The sequence below is a fragment of the Chrysemys picta genome, chromosome 13, assembly GCF_011386835.1.
Source record: "Chrysemys picta bellii isolate R12L10 chromosome 13, ASM1138683v2, whole genome shotgun sequence".
Classification (NCBI taxonomy): Eukaryota; Metazoa; Chordata; order Testudines; family Emydidae; genus Chrysemys; species Chrysemys picta.
The window spans coordinates 43638658-43649992 of NC_088803.1; the positions used below are offsets into that span (position 1 = coordinate 43638658).

General features: G+C 41.6%; 1 protein-coding gene across 2 annotated transcripts; it reads left to right on the forward strand.

Moving 5' to 3' along the window:
* Positions 1-2487: 2487 nt before the first annotated feature.
* Positions 2488-10599, forward strand: PCK1 (phosphoenolpyruvate carboxykinase 1). 2 transcript variants are annotated; one of them, XM_005305834.4, is made up of 10 exons: positions 2488-3004; positions 3224-3473; positions 4323-4504; positions 5154-5357; positions 5682-5869; positions 7009-7171; positions 7342-7566; positions 7654-7785; positions 8798-8893; positions 9512-10599. In XM_005305834.4, the coding sequence occupies exons 2-10, from the start codon at positions 3250-3252 to the stop codon at positions 9964-9966; spliced, it is 1869 nt and encodes a 622-aa protein (XP_005305891.2). In that variant the 5' UTR covers positions 2488-3004; positions 3224-3249; the 3' UTR covers positions 9967-10599. The 2 variants fall into 2 exon arrangements, with proteins under 2 accessions (XP_005305891.2, XP_005305892.2); XM_005305835.4 differs by having other exon boundaries at positions 2776-3004; positions 7462-7566.
* Positions 10600-11335: the final 736 nt, after the last annotated feature.

An 11335-nucleotide genomic window follows, 5' to 3' on the forward strand; every position in this document is an offset into this window, starting at 1 on the left:
TTATAGGACTGGAAGGGACCTCGAGAGGTCATCGAGTCCAGTCCCCTGCCCGCATGGCAGGACCAAATACTATCTAGACCATCCCTGATAGACATTTATCTAACCTACTCTTAAATATCTCCAGAGACGGAGATTCCACAACCTCCCTAGGCAATTTATTCCAGTGTTTAACCACCCTGACAGTTAGGAACTTTTTCCTAATGTCCAACCTAGACCTCCCTTGCTGCAGTTTAAACCCATTGTTTCTGGTTCTATCCTTAGAGGCTAAGGTGAACAAGTTCTCTCCCTCCTCCTCATGACACCCTTTTAGATACCTGTAAACTGCTATCATGTCCCCTCTCAGTCTTCTCTTCTCCAAACTAAACAAACCCAGTTCTTTCAGCCTTCCTTCATAGGTCATGTTCTCAAGACCTTTAATCATTCTTGTTGCTCTTCTTTGGACCCTTTCCAATTTCTCCACATCTTTTTTAAAATGCGGCGCCCAGAACTGGACACAATACTCCAGCTGAGGCCTAACCAGAGCAGAGTAGAGCGGAAGAATGACTTCTCGTGTCTTGCTCACAACACACCTGTTAATGCATCCCAGAATCATGTTTGCTTTTTTTGCAACAGCATCACACTGTTGACTCATATTTAGCTTGTGGTCCACTATAACCCCTAGATCCCTTTCTGCCGTACTCCTTCCTAGACAGTCTTTTCCCATTCTGTATGTGTGAAATTGATTTTTCCTTCCTAAGTGGAGCACTTTGCATTTGTCTTTGTTAAACTTCATCCTGTTTAACTCAGACCATTTCTCCAATTTGTCCAGATCATTTTGAATTATGACCCTGTCCTCCAAGTGCATACAAGTCTCAAGCTTCTCATTATGAAAAGCATTTTCTAAGAGAGTGTTTCTCAGATACGGCTTTTCTTGTAGCCACAGCCTTCTGGGCAGTGATTGGAGGGGTGGGGGAAAACAGCGGCCCCTTCCCATGGGACCGCCAGGATGGGTTTGGTTCTGCCCCCCTTTGGAGCCACAACGCCGGAGGAGCAGACAGCTGGTGTGAGTTTCCCACCTTCCCAGGGTCAGTGGGGCTCTGGCTTCCGGCTTCAGCTCTGGGGTGGCAGGCAGCAGGCTCTGCCCCCCCGCAGCTGCAGGACCTGGCAGGCTCCATCCCCAGACCCATCCACCCCATCGCCCCTGGCCCCCACTGCCTCCCTCCCTACCTCCTCATCTAAGTAAGGCTGAGTAAGTCTGCTGTGAAAAGTGATATTTGTATGTTTGTTGATATCACTTTTCACTGCCTCCCAGCTAGCTAAGAAGTCTGCTGTGAAAAGTGATATTAACAAACATACAAATATCAATTTTCATAGAAGCAGACTTACTAGCTAGCAAGTCTAACACAAAAATGCAACCAAAATGCAAAAGAAACAACAACAAGACAAAGACATGCTATGAATCTTATCTATGTTTCTATTCTGTTTAGGTCTAGTCAAGAATAGAGACAACTGTACATTATTTTTATTATCCAGTCTGCAAAAAAACCCTTACATAAATAAATTACTATGATTTGGATGTGTATGTTTCATATTTATATGTTTTTCCTCAAGTTAATTAAGTATTTTAGGAAAAATTGTCATAACGGCCACCAGCAAGAGTTGGTGGCTGTACTCTGAGGCCACCAAAAAAATTGTTGCGAGAACCCCTGTAAGAGGTGGAAATCTAAAGACCTAAACATAGCAAAATGCATAGGGAGTTATGGGCCAGACATCCAAAGAGTTTAGGCCATACAGTTGTCCTCAGTTGTCTGATTTGTGGGCAGGATTGCATCAGTTATAAAGACATGTGCAACTGAATGGCTGAACTCTGCAAATCTGGTCCTATCTCTAGGAACCGTGCAGGAATGAAATACTTTCACAGGGTTTCCATGGGGTCAATCATTTCATCAATCAAATTATATCAATTAATGACAAAACAGCTGCTGTTGCCTTACAGGAAGTTACATATGGAAAGCAGAATTTTATTTTATTCTTTTATTAACTTAGAGAACTGCTATTAACTCTTCCTTGCTAAACACAAGGATGTTTTGTGATTTTTCTTGGGTAGCAATTTAGATACAGGTTTACATTGTCCATAGTAGCTCTGTTAAATCAACAATAACAGACTTTTTTTTAGGTGCTCAGACAGTTGCTGATCTGTCACTGCTCACTCTACTGGGAAGTTACAGAATTTTGAGACTACCTGTTCTGTACACATGAAAAGCCCCGGCTTAGAGAGCCAGAGGTTTTGCTTATATCTAACACTATAGGAAATTCATCAGCAAGAATGATTTGGGCATAGCTTTTCAGAACTTCATGCACAAACTTAAAACCTCCAGGTACATTGATATGTGACTAGAATGTGAAATGCGCTCTTTTATTCCCCTGCTATTGCTGCTCAAAGCTGCACTTTATCCCCACATCAGGCAGTGTTTCCAAGGTGAGTAAACACACTTTGAATGAGGCACCAGTTCACAGCCAACTAGCCGGCACACACATACGAGATGTGCCAGGCTGTCTATTATGCTTTACTACCCTTGGTGTTCTAGTTCCAGCCACTCATTGCGCACAACCTTTCCCACACATTGAGGAGTTACAACACTTTTTGCATCAGAGCAGAACTAGTTCAAAGATTGACCAAACCAACAAGTTTTGTAATTGCTTAAAACAGCAAATCCAAGGGCTGAGAATCTCGGCTTTGAGCATTCATTAATCAAGCCTGTTAAATAATTACCTCTTCGCGGCTTCTTGTCAATTGTTCATGACGATAACTGTCCACGGCACTGTTCCTAGAGCCATCCTGTGATGACATAGGGGACAAGCCTGCTTCACCTCAGCTGGTGGGAAGGACTCCAGCATGAGAGGAGTATTTAAGAGAGGAGGATTCCTCCTTGGAAGTAAATGATCACAAGAATAGACCAAAGTAGGCAAAATCTGAACAGGTAGAAGAAGCAGTGAAATCCTCTCTGAACACTTTTACAGAAAAGTAAGTGGAGTTTCTATATATAAATTTTATGCATTCTTCTAGAGCTTTAAATTCCATATCTATGCACAGGTTTGATTTAGATTTATTACCATAAGCACACAATTAAGTCTATTACATTCAGTAATAAAAAGAATGTGTGTTTTTAGAAAAGCATATTCCTTCCATTAGGAATTGTTGGGTAATGTGCTAACAGGCCAAATGTTTGATCTTTGATTGCAGACAATATCCACTGCAGCCTACAAATAATGACTCCCCAGCTGAAGACTCGACTGAACATAATCCCACAACTCATCCAGGGGGATCTGAAGAGCCTGTCTCAGGAAGTGAGATACTTCATTGAAAGCAATGCCAAGCTATGCCAACCTGCTAGAATTCATATCTGTGACGGCTCAGAAGAAGAGAACAAAAACATTCTGGATATCATGGTAGAACAAGGCATGATCAAGAAGCTGAAGAAGTATGAGAACTGGTAAGTAACAGACAAATGTAAAAGAAAGTCAGGGTTAGATCTGAGAGAATTGTGGTATATAATTTTCCATGAACGTTTATATTTAAAAGGGCATTTCATTTCAACTGTGTTCAAAACCCTTTATTGGTTACTTTCCCTGAGCATTTGAGTACTCAGGAAAAGCGCACTTTATCCTTGAATATTCACCCAATGCTGATTTAAACAGTATTATTCAATTGGAATATTCACAGTTTACAATTCATTTTTCTATTACATAAATCATCCAATTCAGGAACAGAAACCATATCATGTGACTTGTGTAGGACCTTAAGTCTTCAAAATGCTTTGCCAACACAATAGGTTAGATTCTGATCTCACTTCGGTCCTGATCCTGCAAACACTTACACCTGTATGCAAAGTGTTTACAGGGTCTCTGCTTTAGCCAGGAGTCGCTCTATTGATTTCTGTGTAAAACTGGCAAAACTCTCGATTTCTACTGGTGTAAATAAGAATAGAGTCAAGTCTTATAACTCCTGATGAGTTATTAATCCCATTTAACTGTTGGTGAAGTTGAGGTCAAGGGAGATTAACATGTAACTATACTACAGCTAAACTTCTAAAGCCATGACACTGTCAGTTCATTCTGCAATATTCGTAGCTATTTTGTATGAGAGAATACATTCCACCAATCCTTTATCTGAATAAGCTGTGGCTGTCTGGAAAGATATTTGGACGTTATGGGCTCTGTCACCTTACCCACTATAATGCATTTTACCCTATTGTGCCTTCCCTCTAGGGAAGGATTAAATGTACTCTACTTACCACTTTTTAACGACCAAAACACAATTTCCTGATTTTTTTTTTAAATAGTTGGTTGGCTCTCACTGATCCAAGGGATGTGGCAAGAATTGAAAGCAAAACAGTCATTATCACTCAGGAGCAGAGAGATACCATTCCAATCCCTAAAACTGGAACCAGCCAGCTGGGTCACTGGATGTCAGAAGAAGATTTTGAGAAAGCCTTCAATGTCAGATTCCCGGGGTGCATGAAAGGTAAAAAGAAAATTCACATGACACTTTCATAATAATAAAAACACCAGTAATAATAAATAATAATCTACAAATACAAACACATTTGGCTAAGATTTACAAACTTTGGCACATAAGGTTAAACACCTAATCCATTTCCTCAGGCCGTTCAGTCTCAGAGCTCTGCATACATATATGCGGTCATTCTACTACCCATTTTAAAGAAGGGCAACTAAAGCTTGGGTGACTTTCCTGAAATCAACAGAGCGTCAGCAGTAGATGGAAAATTGAGGAAAGAACCCAGGAATCCTGACTCCTTGGGTCAAATTCTCTTCAATAGAATTCCACCAGTTTACGCTAGCAGAGAATTTGGCCCCTTGCTCCTTCTGAGACTGCTAGACAATTCTACCTACACACAGCACAGCAGCTTTTATCATTTAAAAACACAGAAAACTACTAGTAGTTAAAAACAAAACCTTTTATTACATAACCTGACAAAAAGGAACATTTCAAATCTATAAATATCCTCTGGAACCACCTCACAAAAGGTGGAGAGCTTTTAAGGAAATGAGAAAATGTAAAGGGACAATGCATTTTTTAATGATTATTCTAACAATACACTGTTGTCTTCTTGGTCACATCTCACTCACGTGGCTCTGCTCCTACTTTACAGGACGTACAATGTATGTCATCCCCTTTAGTATGGGGCCCATTGGGTCTCCTTTATGCAAGTTTGGGATTGAGCTGACAGATTCACCGTACGTGGTGGCCAGCATGAGAATCATGACCCGGATGGGAACAGCCATCTTGGAAGCTCTAGGGAATGGAGAGTTTGTAAAGTGCCTTCATTCGGTTGGGTGCCCTTTCCCACTAAAAAGTAAGTAATCGTATTAACCATTAACTTTGGCTAATTCTCAGACATATGTGTTGCACCTACCTTGTATCCTTTGCACACTGAAAACTGCCAGTGAAATCAACAGGAGGTTTTGGATTGTGCAAGAAAAGCAGGTCAAGTGCCAGGTGAAGGAATTAGGATTTAAGGCCTTTCTAGGGGGCAGATTATTGCACAGATGCCCACTGCAGGGTTTCTGAAGCACCTGGTACTGGCCAGTGTCAGACACAGGACGCTGACTAGATGACCCTTGGGTCTGACCCAATCTGGCAATTCCTATATTCATGAGTAGTGCATTGTGTTTTGCAGAACCACTAGTAAACAATTGGCCCTGCAACCCAGATTTGACTCTGATTGCTCAGATTCCTGATCGCAGAGAAATCATCTCATTTGGCAGTGGTTATGGAGGAAACTCCTTGCTGGGGAAAAAGTGCTTTGCCCTCAGGATTGCCAGCAGAATTGCCAAGGAAGAGGGCTGGCTTGCTGAGCACATGCTGGTAAGAGCCGTTAAAATCATAAGTGCATTTTTTAAAGCAATTAAACCTCAAAACAGCTCAGCGTGACTATGCCATGGCTTGATACAGTATTAGTGGAATTACTGTCTGGCATGAATATTACTGTGATGTGAGATATACATATCATACAACTAGCCTATGTAGAAATAGGGAAGTACTTGTGTTGTTGATAAATAAGCATTTTATAGAAGAAAATATAAAAATAGGGATCTAAGCAAGATTTCCATCTGCTTGTCTAGGCCCTGATCCTGAATTCTGTTCCATACAGGCAGACCTCAGTGCCTGTGCAGATCCCATTCACTTCAATAAGGATACACATGGGAATACGGGTCTACATGCATACAATAGCTTGCAGGATAGGGTCCATAGTTTGTAAAATTGTCTTTAATATTAAAAGCAGACCTGAAAAAAACTCCTGAAAAATATTCATTTGCTTTTTCAAATGAATTGCATTTGCCTATGTTCCTGCCCTTCCTGTATTCACTTTCCACTCTCATTTGAGCAATCAAGTTTCACTAAAATGGTCCTGCAAAGTGAATTTGCTAGGTACGCACTTGAGTATTCACGGCAAAGACATTTTACATTCATTCATACAAGTATTTATGCCAGGTTGACCCACTCAGGGAACTGAAAAATACCACGTGGCTTACCTGATCATCCATCACAGCTCAGCACCACAACAATATTCAAAGTCTGAATATTTTTAATCTATAAAGTAAAGTAAATTGATCTCCCTCACACTCACTCTCCCTCCCTCCCCCTCTCCTCTCCTTAGCCTCTCACTCTCCTCTGGCTCTTTCACTTCACACTAAAAGTATGCGCTAGTCATTCCTACTTGCCAACCCACTTGCCACTCCAACGACTGCCCCATCTCCCTTTTCCCTTTCATCTCTAAGCTCATTGGGTGCACTATGTAACACAATAATAATAAAGTTTGAGTAAATGTGTGAATAAATTTGAAAAACCTGCTCCCTGCTCACATGTATTCCATGAGGGGACACTTTGTCAAAGAAAATTCTATCTGCAGCAAATCCAGCATGTTTTATTATTGCCATTTACTGGTAATAACACAAGTGCAGGAAAAATAAGCATATTAAACAGAGACATTTATTTTTCAATAGATCCTGGGTATCACAAACCCAGAGGGTGAGAAGAAGTACTTTACCGCGGCATTCCCCAGCGCATGTGGAAAAACTAACTTGGCTATGATGAACCCAACTCTGCCAGGATGGAAAATTGAGTGTGTTGGGGATGATATTGCCTGGATGAAATTCGATGAGCAAGGTAACTCTTCTTACTTTAAGGCTGCATTGCTCTAGGGACCAGTCCTGCTCTCATTAAAGTCCATGGCCACTTCCCTCTGACTTTGATGGCAGCAGGATCTGGACCCTAGTCTGCCGAGAGCAAAAATGGCAAGTTGGGTTTTGTATCGTTTGGTATCTCTTAAATTCCAGGTAATTTAAGGGCAATCAATCCAGAAAATGGATTTTTTGGAGTTGCTCCTGGGACATCAGTAAAAACAAACCCCAATGCCATAAAGACCATACACAAGAATACTATCTTCACCAATGTAGCAGAAACCAGCGATGGAGGCATATACTGGGAAGGCATTGATGAACCACTTGCACCAGGAGTGACACTGACTTCATGGAAGAACAAGAAGTGGACTCCAGGGAATGGTAACTCTGCATGTTTGGGGGACTTTTTAAATTTCTCATCACATTTCACATTAACTCTGCAATCATGAAATATTTTGGTCTGTACAGGGGAGAATTGTGCCCATCCCAATTCTCGATTCTGCACCCCTGCCAGCCAGTGCCCAATCATGGACCCTGCCTGGGAATCTCCAGAAGGAGTGCCGATTGAGGGTATAATATTTGGAGGCCGTAGACCTGCTGGTAAGAGCTGCAATAATGTGTATCAAGACCAAAGCCCTAGCCACTGTATGCCTAAAACTGTGCTGGCAACAGTTGGGTTTAAATATGGTTTTTGCTACTGTGGTGTCCCTGAGCAGCGAGAGCAGCAAAATAACTAGATTAGTAAACCACATTTTAAGAAGCGGCCTATGATTTTGGGGGGCCCAACACTTTATAATTATCTGTATTATGTTAACACCTAGGGGCCCCAACAAAGATCAGGGCCCCATTGTGCTAGGCATGGGACAGATACATAGCAAGATACAGTCCATGCCTCAGAGCCTGGGCTTACAATTTAGATAGTCCAGACTGAGAAAGGGTGGGAGAAATGAAGTATTATCCCCATCTTATAGATGGGGAACTGAGGCTGCCTACTGGACCAAGTTCCATTCAAAATCTGGCCGCAAGAGATGCCCACATGATGGCTTTTAGCCCTATGGCTAGAGCACTCACCTGGGATGTAGGACACCTAGGTTTGATTCCCTCCTCTGCTTGATTGGGAGAAATGATTTGTGTCGGGGTCTCCCACCTCTGAAGGGAGCACTCCAAGCACTGAGCTATGAAATATTCTAAGGTGGCGCTTCCTCAAGCTCTCCAATTGAAGTTGTTCAGTTTGGATAGCTAATTAAAAAGTGATTGGAGTAGGGGGACTGGACCCTAGATCTCCCACCTTTTAGGTGGGTGCCATAACCACCAGACTACAGTATCAGTCTCTCTTTCTCTCTCTCTCTCTTGCTCACGGACTCAAAGTATTTATACACAGTGGAACAGCTTCAACTACTTACAGATTCATTGGGCCAGAGAGAAAGAGAGAATTCTGGCCTAAATTATTTTCCAATAAGAGAGAGGGGAAAAAATGAACTGAATTATATAACAGGAAAAAGAGGGACTGAATTCTATGGTAACATGCATACTGCTGTACTTCAGGTAGCTAAAGCTGTTATAGCAAAGACGTTTGGACCTTTAATTAGTGAAGCTATTTTGCTCTCTACAGGTGTGCCTCTAGTCTATGAGGCCCTTAGCTGGCAGCATGGCGTATTTATAGGAGCAGCTATGAGATCTGAAGCAACTGCAGCTGCTGAGCACAAAGGTAACTCAAAATCTCATTTGCCTTTCCATATTAAAAGTAGTCCTTTCTGGATACCCAGCAGTGATCACCGTACATTACCATACAGTAAAGTCTGCTTCTTGGGAGTTAATTTTGTGACTTGTGCAGTTTTCAAAATACAAAATATTCTGCTTGGAGCTAAAAAAAAATTCTAACCTAAAATTCAACACCCAGTAAAACAACTCCACGTAGGTAATATGGAGCAAGGACACAGTGTGGCCAACAGGATGCCGGAGTCTGAGTTGAAAGACTTGATACTGAGCCATTGTGTCATCTTGGACAAGTCATTGAAGTCTTCTGTTTTGCTACAGAGCACATGTTGAATGGGCAATGCAAGCTAGTTTGGGGATGCCCAACTTCAGACCCTCAGGGATGAATTTTCAGAGTTCTGACCATCCGTACCATCCATTTACTTAAACTGGAGTTGACCATGCTTAGCGCCTCTGAAATTCAGGCTCTGAATCAATTTTTGCCTCAGTTTCCCCATTTGTAGATTGGGGATAATGCTTAACCAGATTCTTAAAGCTCTTCTTGCTGACAGGTTAAAATGTTGTATGAGGCTAAGCATTATCTTACTTTCTATGTACATTCTTTTAACAGGAAAAATAATTATGCACGACCCCTTTGCCATGCGGCCTTTCTTTGGCTACAACTTTGGCAAATACCTTGCCCACTGGCTTAGCATGGCACATCGCCCAGCTGCAAAACTGCCCAAGATCTTCCATGTGAACTGGTTCCGAAAAGACAAGCAAGGAAAATTCCTGTGGCCTGGTTATGGGGAGAACTCCCGTGTGCTGGAATGGATGTTCAACAGAATCCGTGGAGAGGCTGATGCCAAGCGAACTGCTATAGGCTACATCCCTGCTGACGCAGCCTTGAACCTGAAGGGCCTAGAAGGCATTGACATGACAGAACTGTTTGATGTCTCCAAAGAGTTCTGGGAAAAAGAGGTAATGGAAATCAAGAAATATTTTGAAGAGCAAGTTAATGCTGACCTCCCTTATGAAATAGAAAGAGAAGTTCTTGCACTGGAGCAAAGGATAAAACAGCTGTAACTGATCAAAACAGTTCTGAATCCACACATAATGAAGATGACAAGCACACTTTACTGGAAGCACACTAATACATTGATAGGTAGGGGGCAATGCTGAAAAATATAACAATTTTCATTCTAAAAAGGAAAATCAAGGTTGTTAGTCAGCTGGAACTCCTGGGCATCCCAGAGGTAACTTCCGGCCCATGGGTTTAGATTTACATGTGCAAATGACCCTTAAGACATCTGAAAGATCATTTGCATGCATAATTAGTATAATTCTGCACGCAATCACATGTACAGATTACTTGGATACATTTTTGCATGTGCAATTCTGAAAACACAGACTCCAATGTTTTAGAGAATGTCTGTTTTTGTTATAATGAGCATTAAAGACCCAGATGAATTTGTTTTTACCTTAGTGGTGTCAGTTACAATAAAGAAAAAAACCCTGTAAGCTGTATATATGTATTATCTAGCTATATTTTCTATCTTTAAAAATATTTGGAAAGATTACTTACCAGAGTGAAAGATTATTTTGTATTACAAATGCATATTTAAAATATTTTTATTTTATGTCTCATATTCCGGTGATTTCCAGATGTTTTGCACAGCCAGTTCTTTAAATCAGTGAAATAAACTTTTTTTACAAATATTCTCTCATTTCCTGTATTCTCACTGTCCAGAAAACGACATGCAAATGTCCTGGGCCTCCAATCATTCCCACCGTGAGGAGGGGTTGTGTTCATGGGAGAAAACTAATCACCGAATAAGTCAGTTGCCCACCCATTATTGAAATATACTTAAAGTCAAAGAATTCCAAACAATAAGTGGCTTCTCGGAAAGTTTTTTCCTAATCCCCATGATTTAGAGGTTGGTTCATGTACTGGAGTAAGAGGGTGCATGTCTATTCCCCAGCTCCAGGGGGAAGGGAAGCAAAGGTGCTGGTATGGAATTCAGGATGCTTTGGGAAGAGTTTTCTAGACTTGTTGGAATGGCTTGTAGGGCTTCAGGAATGGGGAAGAGGGAGGAAGTGGTGCTTCGCCCAGCTGCTGAAACCCTGCTATCCTCCTCACCAAAGTGCTCCCTTCATGCCTTCCAGTCCACACGCATGGCAAGTCGCCCACTTTTTTCCCTTTGAATGCTTGGTCACCCTGAATAGGCTGCAAATATTTGTTTAGCAAAAAGAAAACCACTTCTATGGTGTAATTAAACTCTTTATAGACTCTGCTTCCTTGCAAAACAAATAGAGCCAGGGGCTGGTCAACAGATGGCCTTCAGAGCTTGCTAGGTGAGGTCACACAGCCTGGAAAACCTTTAACTATCTCTTGGCTGTGTGTTTAGGAATGACCTGAAGCAGGCCACCCCATTACAGGGAGTCCTGCTAGAGC

What these genes read in the sequence shown, in the direction of transcription:
- PCK1 (XM_005305834.4), top strand. Translation starts at nt 3,250, where the DNA reads ATGACTCCCCAGCTGAAGACTCGACTGAACATAATCCCACAACTCATC. An exon ending in TGGAGGCCGTAGACCTGCTG is followed by an intron (nt 7,786 to 8,797) that starts GTAAGAGCTGCA and finishes TGCTCTCTACAG; the next exon opens with GTGTGCCTCTAGTCTATGAG. An exon ending in TGCAGCTGCTGAGCACAAAG is followed by an intron (nt 8,894 to 9,511) that starts GTAACTCAAAAT and finishes TTCTTTTAACAG; the next exon opens with GAAAAATAATTATGCACGAC.